Source organism: Teleopsis dalmanni, chromosome 2 (assembly GCF_002237135.1).
Source record: "Teleopsis dalmanni isolate 2A chromosome 2, ASM223713v2, whole genome shotgun sequence".
NCBI classification, from domain to species: domain Eukaryota; kingdom Metazoa; phylum Arthropoda; class Insecta; order Diptera; family Diopsidae; genus Teleopsis; species Teleopsis dalmanni.
In genome coordinates, this window is record NC_051847.1 from 88,879,527 (window position 1) to 88,903,508 (window position 23,982).

A 23,982-nucleotide genomic window follows, 5' to 3' on the forward strand; every position below is an offset into this window, starting at 1 on the left:
ACATTTTAAAAATATTTTTACTAACTTTTATTTCGAAACGTATGTATTCAGCTTAGAAAACATACAGAATAAATCTCATCCCTCAAGGTTATAGAAGAAAGCGTTTTATAAGATTTTCATTTTATGCAACATTTAAACGTCTTACATACTTAAGTTGGATCCAGCTTTGTTTGACTTACCACTTTGTAAGTTTCTGGGGCAGGGTAACTAACAATATAACCAAAACTAGCACATCCGCATACGGATGAATTACTGCCAAAAGGTGAAAATACATATTAACCAAGAGAAAATAAAAGGGAACTTCACCATAAGGTTAAGAGGTAAGTCATATCCTGTCTCTGATAAATGACATACCGCTGCAGATTTTCCGAAAGTAGGAAATACATATTAATCAAGAGAAAAGAAAATTGGATTTTTAAAGTGTACTTATTGTGATAAATATTCACAAAGAATTGGGTCCAATACGGACATATCACCTCCGCACTTAACCTTTAATGTTACGTGGCAAGTTTAACCTTAAAAGTCTTTTAAACAACTTTAGTCTGGGAAGTAGCTATATGGATAAGTAGAAAACTGTGCTTCTTTTCACTAAGAGAAAATTCAAAATTTTAAGGCTCCTTTCTAACTCACCTAACTGCGCTGTCAGCCTTTGATACTATGAACATAGACAAGTACCTATATATATAGCCAAGTCCATTTAACCATAGACTTAAATGGTTTTATTTTAGTTTAATATGAAAGTTGTGCCTTCCTAAAGCGATGACTACTGTATGCTAGATGTTACAGATTTTTACCATTAAGATGATCCTTTAGATCTGGCGGACGGACAGTAACTCATCCGTGCTATTACAACCGGCCATTTATACTTAAGTGAAGGGTATACTCACATGCAAATCTCTCAGGATACTATAAGATATTACTACCTAAATACAAAAACGAAATTTTTGCCGTTATATTTTGGGTTCGTTTTCTAAAGTTTATGTTACTGATATTTATCAAGGTATAATATTGTTATCTGAATGACATGTTCAACCTAGTGCTCTGTACAATATTCACTGCAGATATGCTTGTCTTTAAGAAAGTAAATTAAAAAACTCTAGTTAAAGCATCTCAATATATGCAGGAACAGATTATGTTAATTAGTAAATGGAAACTAAAGCTATCTATAAGTTATGATAAATATTAAAATCGCACAATGTTTGACACTGAAATATCTGGTGATATGCTTAGATTACAGGTTTACGTGGAAAAATTATACAAAAGCCAAATTATTGTAAATCACTCTATAAATGAAACAAACGCATTGGCAGGTTTCTCAATTAAATCTAGACAGTTATAATGGAATTGGTTTCGACTGTATTTTTTTGGAGCACTGCAAGTATTTCCAATATAGAAATACTTTATAGATACCAACCAAAGCACTATGATATGTTGTTGAATTCGGTGGTATGTATTAAGCCATTTCAATAAGATCTGTTATATATGGTATTTAGAAAGGTTTAACAGATATTTCAATAAACAGATGGTAAACCTTCTGAACAACAGTCAGTCTGCTAAAGTGGTGCAGAGATGTTGGCCTTTTAATCTTACCTAATAAAGTTTAAGTAAATTATGTTTAAAACTTTAAAATGTCTTATTTTAGATAGATGCGAATTTGTTTTACATAGTACAACAGATGGTCTTAATGGAGCTTAACAATTTTTGAGATTGTCTCTCGACAAAACACATATACTTATATAAAAAAAGTTTCAAATAAAAAAATATTTAAAAGATTAAAATGTATATTAAAAATATGGATATTGTAACAAAAAAAATAATATTCAATTAAAATATGAAAAATATTATAAAATATATTTAGAAAGCCATTTATACCAGATAATGTTGCATTTGGGACTCCAGTATCCACCAATTCTTCATAACTCGGAAGCAGGGAGTCATATTCCATATGCACATCAATATGCCGCTCTTTAAGTGTCGGAGGTATGAGCAAGATATCCTTTTGAAATATATTATCTAAAACTTTTAAGGAATATTTTTATTATATTACTTTTAATATTATATTAATTTTAATTATAATTTTATTTAAAATTTTTAAATGTACAATTAAATTGTTAAATTACAGCATAAACTTAAGTTTAATGATTAAACCCTTTAATATATTTACATAAAGTGAAAAAATGAGTATTAAGTAATATTAATTATTATAATATATATTATAATTTCAGGAACTTAAACTAACTGCGTCTATAAACATTGGAATAATCGCTGTCATCCGTTTTCTTTATTATACCATTGAGTTTTTGCAAAATTTTGAAATAAATTTGCTCCTCGAAACGTGTGGCCTCATAAAAACGCACTTTTTCTAATAATAAAAAAAAGTTTTATAAATTTTTAAACTATTTTTTGTTCTAATTTTAATAACGAAACCGACGTTTGATCAAAAATTCCGCTAAAATTGCGGTGAATTTAGTGTTCGAGTCGAGATCCCTGCTATTCTCCAATTTATTCAACAGTTTAAAAATCTTTTTGGCCACAAAAGCTTTTGTTGTAGGTTCCACAGTTTCAGTTGTGGTGCCGAACTTCTGCAATACAAAGAACACTAGAAATATCTGAACAAAAATCAGTTTCCTATTTTCACAGAACAACATTTCGCACAAGAAACTTCAGAGTATCTGAAACATTTTTGAAATTGTTACAAAATTTAAATGTTGCTTTGCCCACACAAATCAATGTTTTAATGAAGACAAATCGGAGGACATTTGTAAGGAAAACATCAAACGGCATTAAAGTTATTCAAATGTTAAAATGCGGTTTAGATAAAGTTTTCGAGGAAGAGATGCTGGAACAAATACACTTAAAACAATTTTTGAAAGTTACTCAATATTCTACAATGGGCCACAGTTTTATATGTCCTCACATTAAGCTTTTTTAAATACAAAAGACAAAGAAAAAAATATACACTTATTAGTCAATACAATGTACAGGATGCCACATTTTAAAGCGATTTACTTTTAAAGAAGATTCTTTGTTCCAAGAAACGAAAAAAATTGGATCCATTCACATAATTTGCGTAGAATCAGAGTGTCACAGAAACATCAGTCCAAAAAGCATTCAATCGATAATGTTATAAAGGGTTAAGAGTAAACTACAAAGATTCATTTATGTAACTTTAGGTCCACTTAAGTTAAGCGAAGTTAGAAACTGGAGTCGAAACAATTAAGTCGTCTTTTAATGGAAAAGCAATAAGTACTTGATTTTGCTATTAGTTTCCTTGACTTCTATCAAGTTGACAATATCAAAGTTCTTTCAACTTCGCATAAGAATAGAATCGATACTAGAGTTGATAATATTTTTGACTCCTTAGTAGAGTTCGATACGACTTCTAAATCTAATCGCAGGCTTTAAAGATAGGCAATTGGGTTGAAGTTACATTTTTTCCAAGTAACTGAAAATGTTACACTACTTTAAACGTCTTTCGCACGTTTTTTAAGCTAGATTTAAGGGAGATGATTAAACTAATATATTATAAATGGAAACTAAAAATTACTACAATTAAATATATATATACATAAATATATATATATATATAAATTTATAATAACTGTTTGCAAAATGTGTCTCAATTTCAACGATCAAATGTAAACACGACAAAAAAATATATATTTGATTATGCAAAGCAGATCTTTGATATCTCTTGCTTCAAATAAATTTACGATTTAGTGCTCTCTGGAATCAAAATATCTCATATTGTGATTAATATGGTGATTGTGACTAACAGTGGCGACGTTAAGTGTCAGCGGTGTCGGAGACCGCTGTCGGCCTCGCGCCCCCAGAAGCCTCACAAAAAGTTACCGACTATCGATTCAAAGCACTTAATGGATATTTTGAAAAATTTTTTTCATATATGACAATCATATGAAAAGTATACCAAACTCGGCTTATTAAACAATATGACGAACCACTGCTTTTAAAATCGAGCTCACTAGACTAAATCAACGATATAACACAACTCGTCTGGTATATTAAAGAAAATAATTTAGAGAAAGTACATCCGAATCTTTATATAGTAACCAGAGTCATGCTCACAGTTCCAGTTAAAATTGATTAAAATCTGATTACTTTTATAATTCGGTAATGAAAAGAGCCTCGCAATTGTGCTGTTGCCGACATCCAGAGTTGGTGTAGCTTCGCCACTGGTGACTGAATTTAAATGTTTAGAATATCTAAACGAACTATAAGCAACAAGTACTGTTTTCGCCAAAAATGGTCTATGACTTCATAATTTAATATTGGCCAGACTAATACTGGGTTATCATATGATTTTAATTAAACCTTTTTATTCTATGTCTTGTTTAAACCTTGTTATTAATTGTGAAATACAACATTAGTTAGATTATTTTAGGTCGTTTTCTATATTTATCGGCACATGGCTAACAACTGTTCGGTCATATCTTGACGGATGTTCGTTTTCAAAGGCCACCAACTTGAGGATTGTCCGCATAAATACGATCCATTGCACAACCCTACAAAAAAGTCCAATAATGATAACTGGTATGGTCTTTGTGATCAATTTACATCATGAAATCGTGAAATTGCAAAACAAAACAAAACATGTTTTTTTCAATCTCAAAAAGATTCTAAGTAAAGAAGAATGGGAAGATGTTGAGAAAAAATATGCAAATATGAATTATTTGATCTATTTTTATAAATAAGTATTTAAATTTAATGTTTTCTTATACAAAGCTTTTAAAGGTTTAATGTAAATGCAGTAACGCTAGTAACTTTTATGTAGAACTACTGCAACGATTTTAATTCAAAACGCTTAGATTTCTTGGATATATCTTTAAAGATTGTTAACAAAACTGAGCATATTCGAAGACTTCAACGACTACATATCTTCGATCTGCTATTCAGACAATGATAAATTAAATTATCATTAATTATAATATAGAATAGATATAAAACATAATTCTAGTAAAAGTGAATAATTATGTTATAGATATTAAGTATCTATTTTTTTAGATTGTGAAAAAATTGTTCAAAATTACAATACATTATTTAAAGAAAAATATACAAAAAAATCTGATATGCTAAAAACTCTGATATACATAGAGATCTTTCTATAGACACCCCTAATAAGTGTATCAATACTAGAGCGCCTAAGCTCTATTCGTATTTGAAATATAGGTGGTCACTTGGAAAAATTTGTCAGGGCAGTTTTACCAATATCCGCACAATAATAGTTTTAACAAAAATAGGGAACTTCATAATTAAAGTGATTTAAAGTGCTAGGTTATCACAGTGTCGCTCAAATAAGTATTAGGCAGAAATAGAAAAGATGCCAACTGATACCAACTTCACTAATTAATAATTTTAAATTCAAATATAAATACCGTAAATACATACATTAATTTTTATTTATTAAAAACAGATTTTCTTTAATCCTCGAAACTAAAGTTAACATACCACCCAAGTTTCTTTGCTTACATAAAATATATTATGTATATTATATATTATATTGCAAAACCTATATCCCAAAACGTTATTATAATGTAATGTAGTATTAATATTATATTGCATTATATATATTCTAATATATAATAAATATCAATTCAATTATTTGATCATTTTTAGAAGTTGTATTAAGAATATAAAATATTCTATAGAATACCTATATTATATTCTACAGGCAATGAATTGTAAATTTACGTGCTATAAAAAATTCCAATACACAAAGTTTTTAACAGTGTATAAATTATTCAAGACACCATTTATTACAATAAAATTTAATCTCATCCATATTGTTGCTTCATTAAGGGAACTTGGTATGGTTTAATTTATGAAGAAATGTGTCGCCATTAAGAAAATATTCTCACAAAAACATACTCTGTTTTATGATTTGTCTTTAAAAAACCACAAAGAAATCTTAATTATTAAATTAAAATGTTAAGTATCGAATGAAATAAGTGAAACAAATTAATTGTAAGTCTTATGAACAGAAAACAAGAGCAAATCGAAAAATTGAAAGAAATCAACAAAAATTCAGAATTTTAGAAGATTTTTACCTGATTTAGCATTCTCATAGTTTATTTAATTCTTTGACAGGTTCCACTAAAATTATTCGGTTTAAAATACATCAACCCATAAAATTTAATATCGTCTTGACGACTAGCAACTAAAAATATTTATATAATCCCCATCGTTAAATATTTAGGCCATTTTACATATGATTTAATCTTTTCTATTAAATAATTTTAAAAACGTTTCCTTCAATGAGTTTAGAGACTCATTTAATACGCTCCTAAAACACATCTGTCTATAAATTCGTAGAACTCTTAAATACAACATTTACTTTACACATCATAATCCTTTTCAAGGATGTTGCATTCATTCCAAGCCTTCTCAAACATTTCGATGCTCTTCTTGTAGAATAATTAACATGTGGCCTCAGAATAGGTCTCAGTTGCAAAAATCATTTCTTCATTGTAGCCAAAACGCTTTCTCTTGAGCATCATTTTTAAATCTACAAACAGGTAGTAATCGCTGGAAGCCAGATCCGAAACATATGATGATTATGATTATTTTGTCCGCTTTTGAACATATATCGTGGATTGTCAAGTTTACACAAATCTCACTTGTTACGAGAAAATGAACCTTGTTTTTTTCCACACCTTCGACTTTTAAACGTAAAATTAATATTATGGAATATTCGCTATTGTTTGTTCTTTTCTTCCCTTCTCAAGGTGGTAACTATTTGATGAATAAAAACCGTGCGCGTACCTGTCGATATTTGCTTATTTTTGGTCGCATAAATTGGTATTTTGGTCCGTCAGGTACAAATAAACTAAGAAAAATTACGATGCAGTGATTATTTCACATTCTATTTTTTAATTTAATTTTAATATAATTCAAATATTTCGTGTTTAAAAAGACTTTCTCTCTATACACATCTATGCGAAAAATATTATTTCGGGAGCAATTCCATTAAGAATGAATAATTGGTGTACTACATAAGCAATTTATACTATGTATAATTTAATGATATTACAAGTGAATTGTGCGTAACATTAGGTTCATAGATATTTGGTTAATTAATTATTTATTTATTTATTGTGACATTTACAAACCTATAAATTACAAGAAAATGTCGTCAATGAAGTCACTGAACCGGGTATTTTGTGAGGATTTCATGTTGTTATCGTCTGGGTTTTTAATAAATCAATTCAAAGTGGCGGGACTGTTTGACCACCAGGTTATTACAGAATTTGTGGAAGTAGATGTAATTTATATCATTTCAATAACTTTTTGTTTAAACGATGAAATAGAATTAATATCAGTTAAATGTTATTTTTTGAACAAATACTCATATGTATTGATGCTGAATTAGGGTTAAATATTTTTTTTATATTCCTTATAAGTCTATACACTTTGTTGGAATACGCTTATTGAACAGATAAATCTGATATTCCGAAAGCTGTACATTTTTATTAATATAAGTAGGTACTTCCCCAACTTCTGTCATATTTATAGTCATGAGCTTAATTTAAAATGACATGTGGTGTTCTCTCTTAGTGTTTCTAAAGTAATATTTCATAATAAAAAAAACGCCTATGGACAGCCCAACAAGTAATAAGTGGATGACAAAGGTATGTCAGTTGCACAATTCGATTAACTTTTCATGCTATTTTCTTTGAAAACAAATGAACGTTCAAAATTCAAACTTCAAAATTTTTGGATGTGTAAATTGTTAAATTTGTCTTTGACAAGATGGTATGCCTTGATTATTTGCTTTAAATAACTTTTTTCCTATAAAAACTGAAATAAAACAATATTTTCTGCTACATTTCAATCTAGATAAAATATTTTATCATATATACATATATAAATAATAAATTAATAAAAACAAATTGTTATACTCAAATGTAACGTACGTAGCATTCCAAATTCAACAACACCAAACATATGACTATAGCATAATACAACAATGGGTGTGTTCAGTGCAGTTATTATTGTATCAAATATTAGAAGCTTTCGGCAGCTTTTAAGTGTGGCAAATAACAAGTTGCTTACTATAGGCGCTATACAATCGGTCAAATGTTATATTTTCGCAAAAAGCAAATCTTGCATATGTGAATATAATGCAAGCAAACTATATTTTGTATAAAAATAAACAATAGAGATAAAATTAAAAATTAAAACGAATATTGAACTAAAAGCAATGTTCAAAATGCAGGAAATTTTGAAATTTCCTTTTACAACAAAATAAAAATAGTTATAATATTTGAATAAGTATAAACTTGTTGGCAACTAATAAGTTAAAAATTTTATATTTTCAATTATGCTTTCTTCACGTACTCCTAAATATTCTTCTATATATTTATATATATATATATTTAAAATATTTATTTTCCACAATTTTGCATATTTTTAAAATATATATTTTCCACAATTTTCAAATTTGTGAAACTTTATAATTTTGTTTGCATTATTGTTTATAAACTTTTGACATATGACTGGAATATCCGCTGTAAAATCAAATGAAGGTTCACAGCAATTCGCTTATTGCGGTGAAAACATTTTTTTTTGTAGTTGCAACTTCACAACTAGGTGTTTGGACAGAGAAAGTAATGTTATTTCTTTTGTGTATAAATAAGCAACTTTAAGCGAACAACTTGTTTTTTTGCAATACTTAAAAGCTGCGGAAAGCACTTATTATAGAATAAATTCATTTTAAATTTTGCATTGTTTGCTAATAATAATGCAATTTAACTGTAATTTTGAATAATTTAATTTTCTATTTTCGCCGTGTGCGAGTTCGAGTAAATTGATGGTAAACTGAGGGAAATAGCAAATTATGTCGGTATAGCAGCGAATGTTGGTATATACCAGAATTTCGAGTAGGTAAATTAAATAAAAATTAGGTAAATTAGGTGTTACCATTGTAAAAATTTTATAAAATGTTTAATAAATAAATTTGAAAACTTTTAACCAAAAATAAAAAATAAGTGCAAATTTCCTTTTTTTCCTAATAATCATACAATTTTTTCGATGCATTTCACAGCTATTTCTATTGCACCTATTGGTTTTATAATGTGAACATATATTATAAATAAGACATATATAATATATAATAATATATATAAATATTATATATATTATAAATAAAATTGTTCGTTTTTTTCCAAAAAGTTTCCCTAAAACTTTTAAAGAACTTTCTAACATATAAAACCTCTTTTTTGCATACATATTAAATCAACTTATGCATCCAATGGGAACAACCAAATTTTAATTTAATTAATTTAAGTTAATTTAGATGCAGTCAGAACATGGTAAAGATAATAAATATAACAAATAAAAATAATGCAATAAATAAATGTGCAATTGTTTGTTTATTGAACAGTTTTCCGAATCCTATGTTCCCAAATATTTATAATATAAAAAAATGGAGATTTTTATACAATCATATAACAACATTTATTCTTAACGTCTTAAAATTAACGTTATTTTTTTTTTCAGAGTAGCAAAAAAATACACAAAAGAAATATTTACGAAAGAAAACATGTGAAGCAACAACAATGCTCTTAAAATTTTCAGAGTTAGGTTTTATTCGCAAAAAATTTTACGTACTAATTTTCAGTGCAGCCAAATTCCAAAATCAATCTATTGTGAATGCTCACTGGAAATATTTTGCAAAATTCAAGTCATCCGTTAAAATCATATCAGCATTTCATTTACTAATCAATTTAAATGCATAAAGAAAATATTTAATATAAATACATTAGATAAAAATGTTTATCATTGCCCTTCTAATATTCATTTTGCTCTCTTTTATTTAAATTAATTCATTTTTAGTGTACAATTTTCATATTTCATATAATATACAACACAACAAAAAACATATATATAAGAGCATTTAACATATTTTAAGAGTGATGCCAATTTGTTTCAACTACACTTGGTGCTATTTTTTTACAACTCTTTTACCATAACGGTAGTAATTCAAAACTTCAAACAATTTATCTAATAAATGTGTATAAATCACTGAATTTGATAAACAAAGACTACTAATAGGTTAATATTTCACAATCAATCAGCATTTGTTACTTTATTAAACTAAATGCTCATATTAAAATAATTAAATTGCTGAATATGATACCAAAACGAAAATTAAATATTAAAAAGAAATTACCTTTAAGAACTTAATTAAATAGTTAAATAAACAATTTTATTTTTAAACAGTTAAAGTTTTCTCTTTCTTGAATTTTGCTCTTGATATATTCTGTTTGGCCATGTTACGCAAGCTATAGTGAATCAACATATTCGTTGTTGACTTCAATATAAATTTAAAATTAAAAGCATTGAAGGCAACAACAAATGACGTGATCAACAATCATTTGAAGTCTGTATAACATGACTCTAATTTGTGCAAAATCATTTTAAAATTGAATTTGTAATTCACAATAGTACAATTGTGTAGCTATTTTGTGAATAATTTTTTTTTTAATTTATTGGCGAAACTATAAAATAAATAAGTGGAACAAAATTAATATTCGCTGTGTGAACAGTCCTTAACAAAGAGAAGAGAACAAGTAAAATTGCAATGAAAATACAATTTATTGTGCTCTGTGAATTGACTTGTATATTATACACAAATTGTGTAAGCAATGTGGAGAAATAAAATAATTATGCTGCGTTTTAAATGTCAATAAATCTCATTTATGTATACTATAGTAAATTTTTGGTATATACAATAACTAGTGTATTTATTTAAAAACATATTCACATACATAAAATTAACAGTGTTATTTTTTACGGCAACATTTGAGAAGAAAATGTTTATATATACACGATTAGATTTAAATTATTGTATTGCATTATATTAAACATATTTTTGATGTTTAGAATTAAAGTGTTATTTGGTCGCAAACATCGTAAAAGTTAAAAAATTCATTGTGACTTCTGACGAATGCAGCAGGTACTCTTCAGTTATGATATATGCTGAAACTCATCTGGATTGTGTAGTTACACAATAAATGTCAAACACAAAATACAAAGAAAAAACGAAAAGACAAAAGATATTTCAGTTTCATTAAGAAAAGCAAGAGTTACAGCTGAAAATTGTTATAAATATAGCATTAGTTTTCTTAACAGAGAGTTTTGTTATAAATTTTTAACTTTTTAAGTTTCTGTTTATATATTTCTAACATTTCGGTTTGTACATTTATTGCAAATTTTAGTTAATGAACTAAGAAACAAAAACAGTTGAAAGTGGAGTTTAAGAAAAGTCAATACGCATTTAATTCAATTTTATTGAAATATAAAAATCGTCTTGAAAATAATTTAACAAATAAATTAGATGTCGGAAAATAAGGAGGAAATCCTAGCCAATTTTCAGGTAATTTATTAGAAGCACATTTATTTGCCAAAACTGTTTCTACTAACAAAGTTTAATTCATAAATTTAATTTTTTTATGCAAAAATAAAATAAAACACTATTCAATTTTATAAATTATATTATTAAGTGTATTTTATCTATATTCAAGGTATTGATATATATCGCGCATGAAATGTAATTCAACAGAACGTGGTACTTATGTATACACTTTGTGCCAACACTCATTTATTTCTAAAGAATTGAACAGACAATTTCGTAAAAAAAACTTAAGACTATTAGTTTTTTTTTTCAATAATAAAATAAAATTTGTAATTTGTTTAGTAAATGCAAAATAATAATTGCTAATCTTATCCTTTTAGAGCATATCTGGCATCGACGATGTTGGAGAGGCATTCTCATATCTCGAAGAGACAAACTGGGATTTGATGGTTTGTTAATACCTAATTTAATGTTGATGCTACTTTTAATCTACTTTATATTTTTTTTCTAGGCCGCAATACAACGTGTCATTCCTCAAGATGATGCACATTCACCAATGGATGATTTACCACCACCAACTTTATCACATCAATTTTTAAGTAACAACTCGAGCAGCCAGCCTAATTTATTAAATAACTTCTCTGCTGCTTCTTTAAATTGCCGTCGTTGGGAAAATTCGGAAAATTCAGTTTCTGAAAGAGCATTTGCACCAGGTTAGAATAAAAATTGCAAGTCATTACAATTAAAGAATAACTAAATTCAAATGTAAGCAGGTTTTAATATGAATTTGTAAATTTTAAGGTCAACTGTTTGTTAGTCTCTAATTTGCAATGAAATAATCAACTTCAACATTGTTTCATTTAATCTTTTTTAACATATTTCTATTTAGCTTTTAGAACTAAAAGTAATGCGTCAATACCTTCTGTTCTTATTTAAATTTTGTTAACTATCTATATTTTAAGATCAACTGTTTTTTAGTCTCTAATTTGCGATAAAATAATCAATTTAGATATTGTTTTATTTAAGCATTTTAATCATATTTCTATTTATCTTCTAGAACTAGAAGTAATGAGTCAATCAATAGCTTCTGTTCTTATTTAAATTTTGTTAACTATGTAGATTTTAAGATGAACTGTTTTTTAGTCTTTAATATGGAACTTAAACATTGTTTTATTCAATCCTTTTAATCGCATTTCTATTTAACTTCTAGAATGAAAAGTAATGAGTCAATACCTTCTGTTCTTAATTCCATTATAAATTTCAATTTTGATTTTATTGTTAGTCATGCAGACATATGCAATAAACATATTTTAAAAATGGTTTGTTTTGTTGTTGCTTTACTAGTATCCATTACATTTATTGTACAAATTCCAGAAAAAAATAATAATATAAAATTTCAATTTGTAGAATTTATTACAAAAAAACACATTTTTCATATAAACATATTTACGTCTTGTGATCATAAAATATATTTGAAATGACAGTGTTTTATATGATTTAAAATTTATATACATATAATATATTTTCGAAATTTAATGTTAATAACCATGCAGTAAATTTTTGTTTTGGGTTTCAGTTGCCTCAACATCAACAGATGCTGAAATAGTCGATCTCACCTCGGATATAAACTTGGACTCAAAAAGCAATGAGTCAAATATTATAATTTTTAATATACATTATAACCAACAAGTATACACAATACGACTGCCGTCTAATGCAACTATTGGTAAGAGCGTTGTTATCTTATTTATTGTCTACTTGAACTGAATTTTCTTTTTAATTTATAATTTATAGAAAGTTTAAAGAGTAAAATTTGTGATGTAACGAGTGTACCGACGTGCCGTCAAGCTTTACGAGGCTGGCCTCCAGCAAAACTACAGGATGCACAGAAACCGACAACTCAAATTCGCAATTTAGACTTGTCTACAGAAAATGAACTCATTTTAATTGACATGACAGAAGAGGGCTTCATGGATTTCGAAAAGTAAATATAAAAAAAAACTAATTAATTATGTTAATAATATTAACATATTAACAATATTTCAGTGATGAAGTTACTCGCCGCTTAGAGAAAACTTTTGTACTAACCATAGTAGAGCAACCAGGTGGACAGCCTTTTAAACTTAATTTTTCTGGAAGAACTACAGTTCATGAAGTGAAGACAAGTGTTTACTATGTTACAGAAATACCAGTCAGACTACAGGAATGGACCGGCTGGCCAATTGGGTGTGATAATAATTCCACCTTAGCTGTTAGTATCAATAAATTTTAAAATATTACATGATAAGTAATTAAATTTTTAAATTATCTACAAAACAGCAATCTGGTATTGGTCTAAATCATAACTTTATATTAAGCAGCTCGGAGAGTATACCTAGTTTAAGCTCAGCAGTACCTATAAGAGCATCAGCTAAGTAAGTTATACTTTTTTCATCTGTTATGTTAATAAAATAAACTAATGCATTTTTAAATTTTCTCTGCAGTGCCATTGCTATTGACACAGACAGCTCTGCTGATGAATTTGAAGACGCATCCGATTTTAACACTTGTGAAGAATTTTTCACTGATTCACTACCAAGTTTGGTACCTACAAGACATTTAAGTAAGTATAATAAAATTTATTAATACTTAAAAATATAATAATAATTATATTTATCATTTTAGTTTCTAATAATACTGACGATGAAACAACGGGATCGATCGAATTTGTTGAAAATTATGTAAAACGTTTTGGAGAACCGCATCCAGTTTTTTTTACGGGAAGCTTGGAAAATGCACTTAATGAAGCTTGTCACAAACCTGCTAGTGAAGTAAGGAAAAACAAAACAAAGTATTTATATCCTATATAAATTTTTATTTAATTTATTTATAGAGAAAATTGCTAGCAATATATTTGCATCATGGTGAAAGTATACTCACAAATGTGTTTTGTGATCACCTAATGAAACATGAAAGTATCAGACAAACTCTAGCACAGAATTTTGTTCTTTACGGCTGGGATTTAACACATGAATCCAATAAACATATGTAAGTTATTATAAAGAAGTGTTAGTGTGAAAATATTTTAAACTATTTGTAAATTTGTAAATTTATTCAAAGGTTCTTATCTTCTGTTACTGCTTGCATCGGTAACACAGCATCTTTAACTGTACGAAATACACCAATTGATAAGTTACCTTCAATTTTACTGATTGGAAAAAGCCGTTTGTCGGGACGTTCTTCGTGCGAAGTTTTATCTGTGATTCATGGTAACATATATAAATTCAAAATTTTTACTTGAAAACCTTTAAATGTTGTATAATGCTAGGTAACGTTGGCTTGGATGACTTATTATCTCGTCTAATTGAAGTGAATGAAATGTACAACGAGCATTTACAAGTAGAAATAAGAGAAGAGGAGGAACGTGCAGCTCGACATCAAGTAAAAGCCGAACAAGATATGGCTTACGAGGAAACACTACAAGCTGATATGGCAAAAGAAGCTGCCAAAAGACAAAAAGACGCAGCTATTGCTGCTGAACGTCAACGTCTTGAATCGGAAAAAGCAGAAGAAGATGCAAGAAGAGAATCCATAAGAATAGTGGTAAGTAAAACTAAATAAATATTTTCAAGTATTTCTTTACGTTATCAACGACTATCTTAAATATTTGAATAAACTCAGTTTATTTATCAACTATCACCCATATAAGTGATACTAAAATGTCATAACAAATTCTTTGTTATATTTACAAAAACAAAACACATATGTTTTAAATAATGAATGCGATAATATGCATTGCAATAGCTCAAATCTATCTAACTAAACAATAACTATTAAAAGTAATGTAGTTGAAAATATTGCCTGGCAACTGACAATAAGAACTTAAAGATAAGTTTTTAAACACCAAAATATATAGAGACGTATTTATATTATATTTATATATTTTTTTAAATAGTTTATTTTTACAACTGATTTCATAATGGCAAGTATATTAGCTTATACATGAGATGGTTATATGGTATTTCAAGTACTACTCTACAAATACCGACTGTTGAAAATGACAACTAATGTTGTCAACGTTGTCATTGCTTTATCTATAATGAATAGTTTTACATATTACTTAATTACTGCATGTAAAACATCTCACTTTTTATAGATATGTATTCGTTCTCTTCAGATTTGATCTCAAACTTAATTAAAATAAACAACTGACATACGCTATCTAATTATTCAGAAACAATCTTTAAGTTGCAAGCACTTTTTTGTTAGTGCTTTCTATTGTTTCACAAAAAAATTTAAATAAAAACTATGAGAATTGCAATATGAAAACGCATGCCACACCATTCTTATAAATAATATTAACAGTGTTCATCATTTTTCTGAAATTGCCGTAATCTTTGAAACATAACATTATTATTCTTGTAGTGCTGCCTACTACAGGTTATTTTACGTTTTTACGAGGATACAGTTTCATATAATTCGATATTTCTTGATTTTGAGTTATAACTTTATACTACCTGATTTGAAAAGCAAGGTATCCTTATCATGAAAGGATATTAAAGGTATCCTTATCATGTCATGGCTGTGAAAAATAATGGTGTGTAGAAGAGGGGTAGTAAGGAATGTTAAAATTACCTGAGTAGTAGTGAAGGGGTATTGTCATTTCCAGAAGACTTGTGTGGGCACTTGAACATGAAAACAGATAAACAATGCTATGAGATATAAAACTACAGTTATGGCACGTAATAGGGACGCACAAATTTATTCCAAGTTTAAACCTCAATTCCATCAGTATAGTTTTTGCCACCCTATGGACGCGTCCTTCATCCCCAGTTCAGACTTTATTATTTAAATTATTAAATTAAATTTTCGGTATTAAGACAAACAAACTATTATTTTTTAAGATTAATAGAATTAATAGTAATTATAGTGCTAGTAATTATTTCTTAATAGAAAATCCTTGTCTCGATATTTAATCTCAATGAACTTACCTTCGTTATGGTTGGCGGTTGGGACCGATATATTCAACAGCCCAACCATAGAGCACGTAAGATCACTTTTACATTGATCAGCTTATCAACCGTGTACATACGGACTTTCCACAACCGCCACTGTCATATTATCAAATAGCACATATTTGAAATGCATATAATATGCTACCTTGAATTTATAATTAAATTTAAAAAATATAAATTAATTTTTTTAAAGATGTAAGATGTCTTGAACATTTTAGAAGAAAATTCAGATTCGTTAAATAGTTCTGAACTATTTAGCGTAATGCTTGTTTGAATACATGTTTAATAAACAGACGTGTTGTGCTAAAGCTTTTCTACTGAGGGTAAGCAAAAAATAATTAAAATTAGATAAAAAAATACAACATTTAATAACTATAAAGCTCCGATCTAAGCCAGTGTGATATTCTTTATATATTGAGTGATTCAGCGCCACATTAAAGTAAAATTTAAAATAACCGTGTGAATACCATTTAGGCATCGAATAATTTTTACCAAATTTTTTTTATATTTACTTAAGTTAGAAATCATTATATGTGTCTATAGTTATGTGCCACTCTGTACTTTAATAGCATACTGATTTATATATATATATATATACCAAACAATATCTATATATATTTTTGCCAACTTCTGCTGTATAATAATAAAGTATTTGTCATATCCAAGACTTCGTCATTTCTCTCATGTTACAATCCATCATTAAATCAAATTATTTATCAAAGCTCTGAACTCGTATCAAACCCTACAAATCCATAAAAACAGATAACGTCGTTGGCATTTTTTACCCAATTTGTTTTATATAATATGTAAATAATTAGATACAAATAAATCAACATTACTGAATTTAGTCGTTTTTAACTGATCTATACAAAATTTTTATATGCATTCAAAAGGTCAATTCAATATATCAAAATAATCTATATGAAATTAATGTTTTTCTTTATTAAACTCTATATCAAGAGTATTTGCTACCCCTCTGTATTGATGCTATAATTATCCTTCGTTAATACAAGTTTGTAAAAATTTGCAAATTTTTATTGTATTTTTTTCCATTTGAAGTATCAGATGACGAATAGAATTAAACTAGATGACGAATTAATTAAACAGCACTTTTAGTATTAAAATTGAGTTACAGACGAGACAAGGTCGACAGCTTTCTAGAAGAACATAATAAAAACTTTTTACAATATATATTTTGTGCTTTGCTGGTATGCTACATCCTCTATTCCTTTAGTTATAAACACATATACTTATAATTCGTTTATCTGTTTGATTACTATGCGTATAATACTTATTGCCCTTTGCAAGATTTACTCCATTAAATGGTCATTCGATTCAATGTTCATGCATCCCGAACATTCGAAGTATGCGATCCAAATATTCGAATTCAAATATACTTTGACTATTTGAAATCTGTATAGGTCAAACTCTTAAAGCACTACTGAGCAGTGATAGCATAGTCTTATGTTAAATAATGAGTATATATTGTATTGTAAGACGTAGTTTTTATCGTTATATATACCGCTTTCATTTAAATGTTTGTTTATGCTTATGATATTTAAACAGATCACGACAATGTTAGTTGGTAGAATCTGTTAGAGTGTTTAAATATTTGAAGAGAGACTAAAAAATCGTTAATATAATGAAAATCAGATAAACGGTATTAAAGCTTTTCGTTCTACGTGCTGACGAACCTCTAGTAAATCAATAAATTAATGTTACAGTATATGGTTCTCTCTGATTATCGCAAGTTTACTTTAGTAGTCTTTAATCGCTACTCTGCTTTGTTCTTAAGTTGATAATTATTTTGCGAAAGGTCTGGCACTTACTTAAAAGTGAAATTAAAAAATACAGGATATAGGCCAGCCAGTAAAGTGGATTACTAACACTATTGATGCCTTATTGTGCTAATTAATTGATAATTTTACAACCAGTAGTTTTATAAATTGTACAGATCATATATTTCAGTGTTTCGTATATATTCCCCTACAAACACATTGCTTATTTATCTAAAATGTTGTACATACATATACATATAATCAATTGAGAAAAAATCGTTCTCCATTTGAAAGACAAAATAAAACAATGTAGAAATAGTTTTATATTCGAAATACAATTGATAAAAGTTATATTAAATTTTAAAGTGATTACTAAACAAAATATGAAAAAAGTTATGCCTTGTGACCACAGCTAGGTCTTCTATTGTAATTGGAACCAAACACCGACGAAACAGTGCACAATGGGAATGGAAAGAGTGATGTTGTGCAAGTTAGCTATAAATATAAGGAAATAATAGGAATATTGAATCTCGCTATGGTTTAGCAAAGATTGGGAACCAAAGATTTCAAGACAGTTGAAACCTTATCAACTTAGGACGGAACCATATATGTTTGACTTTAGGGTCTTATATAATAGTAGACAAATTTGAGTTCATATATAATTGGATACAAATTTGTGTCTATATATAATAGAACACCAAATTGTGAGTACATAGTTTGAAAAGCAGTCAGTTCTACATCTCATCACTATCCTTCTTCAAAACCGATGAAACACGTTCTTCACCACCAAGCAAAGTCAGAAAAGCAGATATGTACTCGTTAGCCCCTCAAAAAATTTATTATAATTTTTTTTTATTTTATTTTTTGTAAAGAGGTTTTCGAACAGAAGTGAAACAACAACAAAAATTTATTTTTTAAATTATTTTAATTAATTGAATTTTTGACTGACCATACAGCTGTTTCGAGTATTGCCAAATACCCTTCATCAGTGGTCTTTTTTGTTAAAAAAATATAAAGTTTTGAATTTGAATTTGTTTATAGTCCTGTGCTCCCAATTACCAAAAAAACAAGCCCAGAATAAAATTGGATATTTGACAATTAGATGCGTGTATTTCACGTAATTTTAACTTCATAACAGTATATGTGAGGATATAACATATTCAATTAAAGTGAATACTGTGATTGAGAAAGCAGAATATGAGAAAGTAGCCTGTACTTTAGAGAAGTAATTGTTCTATCTCAATGAAATGGAGTTATACTTATAGCTAAAGGTTGAGCGCAATTTAGTTTTCCGTATGCATGAGTGGTTCCCGGAGTATAACCAGCAGCTACTAGTTCTTCTCAAAACATGCTTTTTTGGGTCCTTTCATCTTTTTAATTACAAACGGGAATAGCCACATGCATGTTAAGTTGTTGACTTTTTTAGCTAATTTGAACCTATTGATTCAAACACGCTGTTTTCATTGAAAATCATATAAATTTAAAATAAAATTTTAATCTATATATATATAGTTTATTATTTATATTCAATATATCATATTATTTAATAATTATTATTTTGTTTTTAGGCTGAGCAGTCTTTACCTACAGAACCAATTGACACTGAAAGCAATATAACAAAAATAAGAGTGCGAAAACCTACGGGAGAATTCATTGAACGAAGATTTCACACCCATAATATTTTACAGGTATTGTACATATTTTTAAAATTATTTTGAATATAAAATTTTAATAATATACTATTTTGTTTTTATAGGACTTATTAAATTTTGTTGCTGCACATGGTTTCATCATCGATGAATACAAAGTTATTTCAAGTTGGCCAAGGAGAGACTTAACTTCCATTGATCCAAATCAAACATTGCAAAGTCTGAAACTTTATCCCCAAGAAACCGTTATTTTGGAGGAGCGATGATTATTGCATTAGCATTAACGTTTCTATCGTACCGAACTCATCGTTACAACATAAATCAATAGCAGTAAATAATTTAAAAAAAAAATGCAAATTAAAAGTTATTCATCAACATCTCATCCCTTATATAAAGCAAAACAACACAAAACAAAAACAAATAATAATTTTTAATCAAAATATTTTGTAGTTTTTCAAGTGTAGTAGTATTGGCTATTGGCTAAAGCGATTAACTAAAATTAGTAGTCTGTGTGCCCAGGTAACTTAATTAAACTTAATTAAGTAAGAAATGCAACAAATAAAAAAGTTCTAAATATAAAATAAAACTATTTTACATAATGAAGATCTGAAACCAAACCAAATGGTTAAGCATTCTTGTATTTTTGAAGTTCACAAACTAAAAGAGTTGCTTTCAAAGATACGCTAATTTTAGCAATGAAAAAAGAAAATTTGCTTAGTTTAAAACTTTTATTAATAAGTTAAAATGAATTCTTAATACTAAATTAATATTATCATTATATTATTATATACTTAAGTACAGCTTACATTCACTTACATATATACAAAATCAACAAGATAAAAGTACAATAAAATCTTTACATAAATAATTGGAGGGAAAGAGTATTTTATAGCAAAACAAATACATTGTATAATTTCTTAATGAAAACGTAATAGCACTCTTCAAGTAGTTAAAAACATTTGAGCAAATTTACAAAAATACGGTAACAAAAATAGGTTTAAAACTCTTCTTATCTTCGTTCCCCATCTACAGCGATGATTTTAGTGTTTCTTCAATCGGGGCCAGCACTACAACTAATATTAAAGCGACCACAAACAGCGCCAATACTACAATATAGACACCAAGAAGTCCTTTACGAAATCTGGCATACTGCAGAAGAACATAACAGAAGTTTAATAATTATAGAAACAAATATTTAAACAAATAAATTGTTATTTACCGGAGCATCCATGTTACGTTCAAGTTTCATGCCGTTGCGCATAGCATGATGACCCATTTCACCCATTTGGAAAGTATTCACCCGTTGGGTCTGTTGACGATCTGAAGAGCAGCCAGCAATCTGCATACACAAGAAAACCTTTATATTAATTCATTTAGTAAATACATTGTTCTTACGAATAATGAGCACATGAATTAGTAAATTATGGGATGATTTTTAATTACAGAATATACAGTGCACACAACATTGAAAGTGTCAATGCAGATGTAAACCTCTATCCCAGCTATTTAGTCATGCAATGGACTCTAAAATTTTTTACTTACTGAGTAAATTAAATGAACGATCACATGAAATACAATAAATCCAACCAAAATCCAATCCATCCATTGTGGTAGTTCAGCTTTTGTCAGTCCGACAGCGAAAAATATTGTTACAACTAAAAATTTTAAACAATTATTAGTCTGACATCCATCGAGTATATAAGACATTTACGTACTTGCTAAAATATGTGCTAAATTGCCTCCTAGCCAATGTGCCCAGTTGAAAAATGGACGATTTTTTGAGTTTGGTGCTGGCCGGAATATTGCGCCTATTGGTTGTATAAAACATAAAAAGGTAGTAATAACACCAAGTATGGCATGAGGATTACGCTCAGCGGACCAAGCACCTAATTCAACGAATATAAGGACAAAGGCAACCATTGTGAGTGTCCAAGTAGTAACCATGCAAACTCTATGCCACTAAGAGAGATAATAAAAGTTTTTTTTTATCAAATAACAAGTAGTGACAACAGATTTATTACATACCACAAACCACTGATCCTTTCCACAAGTTTGACTACCAACCCAAGTTTGTTTAAAGTAACGGGCTAGCAAAATACCTAAAGAAGTAGTACCAATCCAAGCAGCTATCATAAAAGCACCATGCAAACGCAAGAGCAATACGGAAGAACCTGATAGGTCCTGTACCACAGCTAAGTTAATTGGTTGGGCAGATGGTAAGCGACCAATGTCATGGTAGCCTACACCACTTTCTAAGTGAAGAAGTAGACATAATAATAAAAATTTTGAAATTAAATGTTGTAAATAAAATTACCTTTGAGCGAACGTCCAGCTGCGACAAGTAAATGATACTTGCTATTTATAAGATCGAACATCTTATCCTTGACTATAGTTACTGGCTCACGTTGCACTTTGCAGTAAATAACACCGTCAATAAGTGAGTAGTCCAAAAGTCTATGCGTATTTTGCGGCTATAAAAAGATTTATTTAGATCGTAAAATTAATTAAAGATTTTATAACGAAAAAAAAATACGTATACAAATATTTAATATATTAGTTAAAATATATTATGTTTCTATATACAATTTGTTGGCGATTTAAGGTGGGACTTATTAACGATCGGGCTTATTAACGATTAGGTTGTGTAAATAGTTATTTTAATGCGCTCAATACATTTTAACCAACCATTTGCTTCGTAATACTTACTACTCCAGCTCTAGTTGCTGCATAATTGGGTCCACCGGCAGTGTAAGATGAATATGCGCTTATTTGTCCATTTTGTGGTACGCATTCTATCACTAAATCGTCACCCATTTTATTATCGTCAGACAATCCTAAGGCCACATATGCTGCATTATCTATAAATTAAGTAAATTTAATTGCTGACATTCTTACAATTTAGAATAAACTTTTTCATTTACTTTCAAATGATTTCAATTCGAACTCATATATATCTCCACGTACGATGGTAGAAGCTACTGCTTTACATGACTTATCTTTAACGCAATTATCCGGGAAACCAAAGCAAGTTTTAGAACGTCCACAACCAACATAAAATGGATCATCAGGTTTTTGGGTAGTTGTAGTCGGTTCATTTAGTGGTACATATGGAACACGTGTTGGGTTATAGGGTTCGCGTGTACCAGGTGGGCTATATGAAGGCGCAACATCACGTTTTACAACTTGCACCGGATTCGATGGTATACCAACCCAAAACGTATCATATTGTTGAGCTACCGTTGCACTGTAAGAATTTTTAAAATAAATATAAATTTTCATAATAAAATAAAAGTTTTATTTTAATTACTTGAATATAACTTGTCCCAAAAAATCAACAGGTGTCAACCATTCCAAACTTACATCAGTTTTGGGTCTGGCATTGCTGTGTGTTGCAGAGTTGTTTACTGAGTTCTCGCAGTTCATTAATTTTGCACGCCCATCCAGTGTGGGATTGAATTGTCCAATCTATATAGAAAATTTTTACATTGGATTTCAAATTTTCAGATTTTTTTTATGTATGTTCATTTACAATTTGGTAAGGTGGATTCCGATTGCGTGCTTGTATCATGAAACCGCCGAAATTAATGCCAAAAGGTCCGCCTTGAATGTCAACACGTAAAGTTTGGCCTTGTCCAATCACTGATGTTGATGGCACTATATTAAAAGGTGGTACTGTCGACTGTGGTAAGAATCCTCCTCCATGAAAAGGAAGCATTGTATCACATACTGTTTCTGGTGCACCTTGCGGTAAGCTCATAATAGGCGTCCATGACAATGTGTTTAGAACAACCAATAAGTGCAATAAGAAATTCTTAGAATTATATCGAAACATTTTGAGATGTCTTTGTGTTTAAAATATCTGAAAATAAAAATATTTAATAAAATTTTAAAGGATATCAACAGGGTATTTATTTATATATTTTCTTATGGTTTACAGATTAAAGAGGGGATTCATGCCTATTTTTTCCTCGTTAGTTATGCACAGACAGGTTTAGGCTTCTTGAGCTAGCTAATAAGCAATGTTTTTATCCATGGTATCACAACGGGCCATTATTTGTCCCTAAATGCAAGGCCAACACACACTAACCTTACTTAACCTATAGTTTACAGAACTGCTAAAAATTATACTTCATAGTTAATTTACAGATATCTTAGCAATTTTTTTTTTTATTATGTACAACGTTTTT

The 23,982-nt window shown here is 28.6% G+C and overlaps 3 protein-coding genes across 4 annotated transcripts; 1 reads left to right on the top strand and 2 right to left on the bottom strand.

The window, feature by feature from the left end:
* Positions 1-1,489: 1,489 nt before the first annotated feature.
* On the bottom strand, positions 1,490-2,652 carry LOC119675029. Its single transcript, XM_038086202.1, has 4 exons — positions 2,432-2,652; positions 2,240-2,362; positions 1,864-2,019; positions 1,490-1,590 (listed from the first exon to the last, which is right to left on the bottom strand). Exons 1-4 carry the CDS (start codon positions 2,646-2,648, stop codon positions 1,490-1,492), a joined length of 597 nt encoding a protein of 198 aa, XP_037942130.1. The 5' UTR covers positions 2,649-2,652.
* Positions 2,653-10,773: 8,121 nt separating this feature from the next.
* LOC119678310 (FAS-associated factor 1-like) lies at positions 10,774-20,146 on the top strand. The gene is made up of 15 exons (XM_038090073.1): positions 10,774-10,975; positions 11,238-11,395; positions 11,755-11,823; positions 11,886-12,087; positions 12,951-13,100; positions 13,169-13,358; positions 13,421-13,625; positions 13,694-13,788; positions 13,858-13,976; positions 14,039-14,184; positions 14,247-14,401; positions 14,474-14,622; positions 14,682-14,956; positions 19,715-19,834; positions 19,903-20,146. Exons 2-15 carry the CDS (start codon positions 11,357-11,359, stop codon positions 20,059-20,061), a joined length of 2,073 nt encoding a protein of 690 aa, XP_037946001.1. The 5' UTR covers positions 10,774-10,975; positions 11,238-11,356; the 3' UTR covers positions 20,062-20,146.
* Positions 20,147-20,599: 453 nt separating this feature from the next.
* LOC119678311 (putative ferric-chelate reductase 1 homolog) lies at positions 20,600-23,651 on the bottom strand. Of its 2 annotated transcripts, none has more exons than XM_038090075.1 (10): positions 23,325-23,651; positions 23,103-23,260; positions 22,717-23,039; positions 22,502-22,653; positions 22,110-22,266; positions 21,821-22,047; positions 21,511-21,754; positions 21,338-21,450; positions 21,015-21,134; positions 20,600-20,944 (listed from the first exon to the last, which is right to left on the bottom strand). In XM_038090075.1, the coding sequence occupies exons 1-10, from the start codon at positions 23,625-23,627 to the stop codon at positions 20,822-20,824; spliced, it is 1,920 nt and encodes a 639-aa protein (XP_037946003.1). In that variant the 5' UTR covers positions 23,628-23,651; the 3' UTR covers positions 20,600-20,821. The 2 variants fall into 2 exon arrangements, with proteins under 2 accessions (XP_037946003.1, XP_037946002.1); XM_038090074.1 differs by having other exon boundaries at positions 21,015-21,152.
* Positions 23,652-23,982: the final 331 nt, after the last annotated feature.

Excerpts from the sequence above, each read along its gene's own strand:
- LOC119678310 (XM_038090073.1), top strand. The coding sequence starts at position 11,357 with ATGTCGGAAAATAAGGAGGAAATCCTAGCCAATTTTCAG. Across the intron at positions 12,088-12,950 it reads TGAAAGAGCATTTGCACCAG|TTGCCTCAACATCAACAGAT; the intron begins GTTAGAATAAAA and ends TTTGGGTTTCAG. Across the intron at positions 14,623-14,681 it reads AGTTTTATCTGTGATTCATG|GTAACGTTGGCTTGGATGAC; the intron begins GTAACATATATA and ends GTATAATGCTAG.
- LOC119678311 (XM_038090074.1), bottom strand. The coding sequence starts at position 23,627 with ATGTTTCGATATAATTCTAAGAATTTCTTATTGCACTTATTGGTTGTT. Across the intron at positions 23,261-23,324 it reads GGAATCCACCTTACCAAATT|ATTGGACAATTCAATCCCAC; the intron begins GTAAATGAACAT and ends TTTTCTATATAG. Across the intron at positions 21,451-21,510 it reads TTTAGCACATATTTTAGCAA|TTGTAACAATATTTTTCGCT; the intron begins GTACGTAAATGT and ends TAAAATTTTTAG.
- LOC119675029 (XM_038086202.1), bottom strand. The coding sequence starts at position 2,648 with ATGTTGTTCTGTGAAAATAGGAAACTGATTTTTGTTCAGATATTTCTA. Across the intron at positions 2,020-2,239 it reads TTCCAATGTTTATAGACGCA|TTTTAGATAATATATTTCAA; the intron begins GTTAGTTTAAGT and ends ATTCCTTAAAAG. Across the intron at positions 1,591-1,863 it reads AACATTATCTGGTATAAATG|GTAAGATTAAAAGGCCAACA; the intron begins GCTTTCTAAATA and ends AAACTTTATTAG.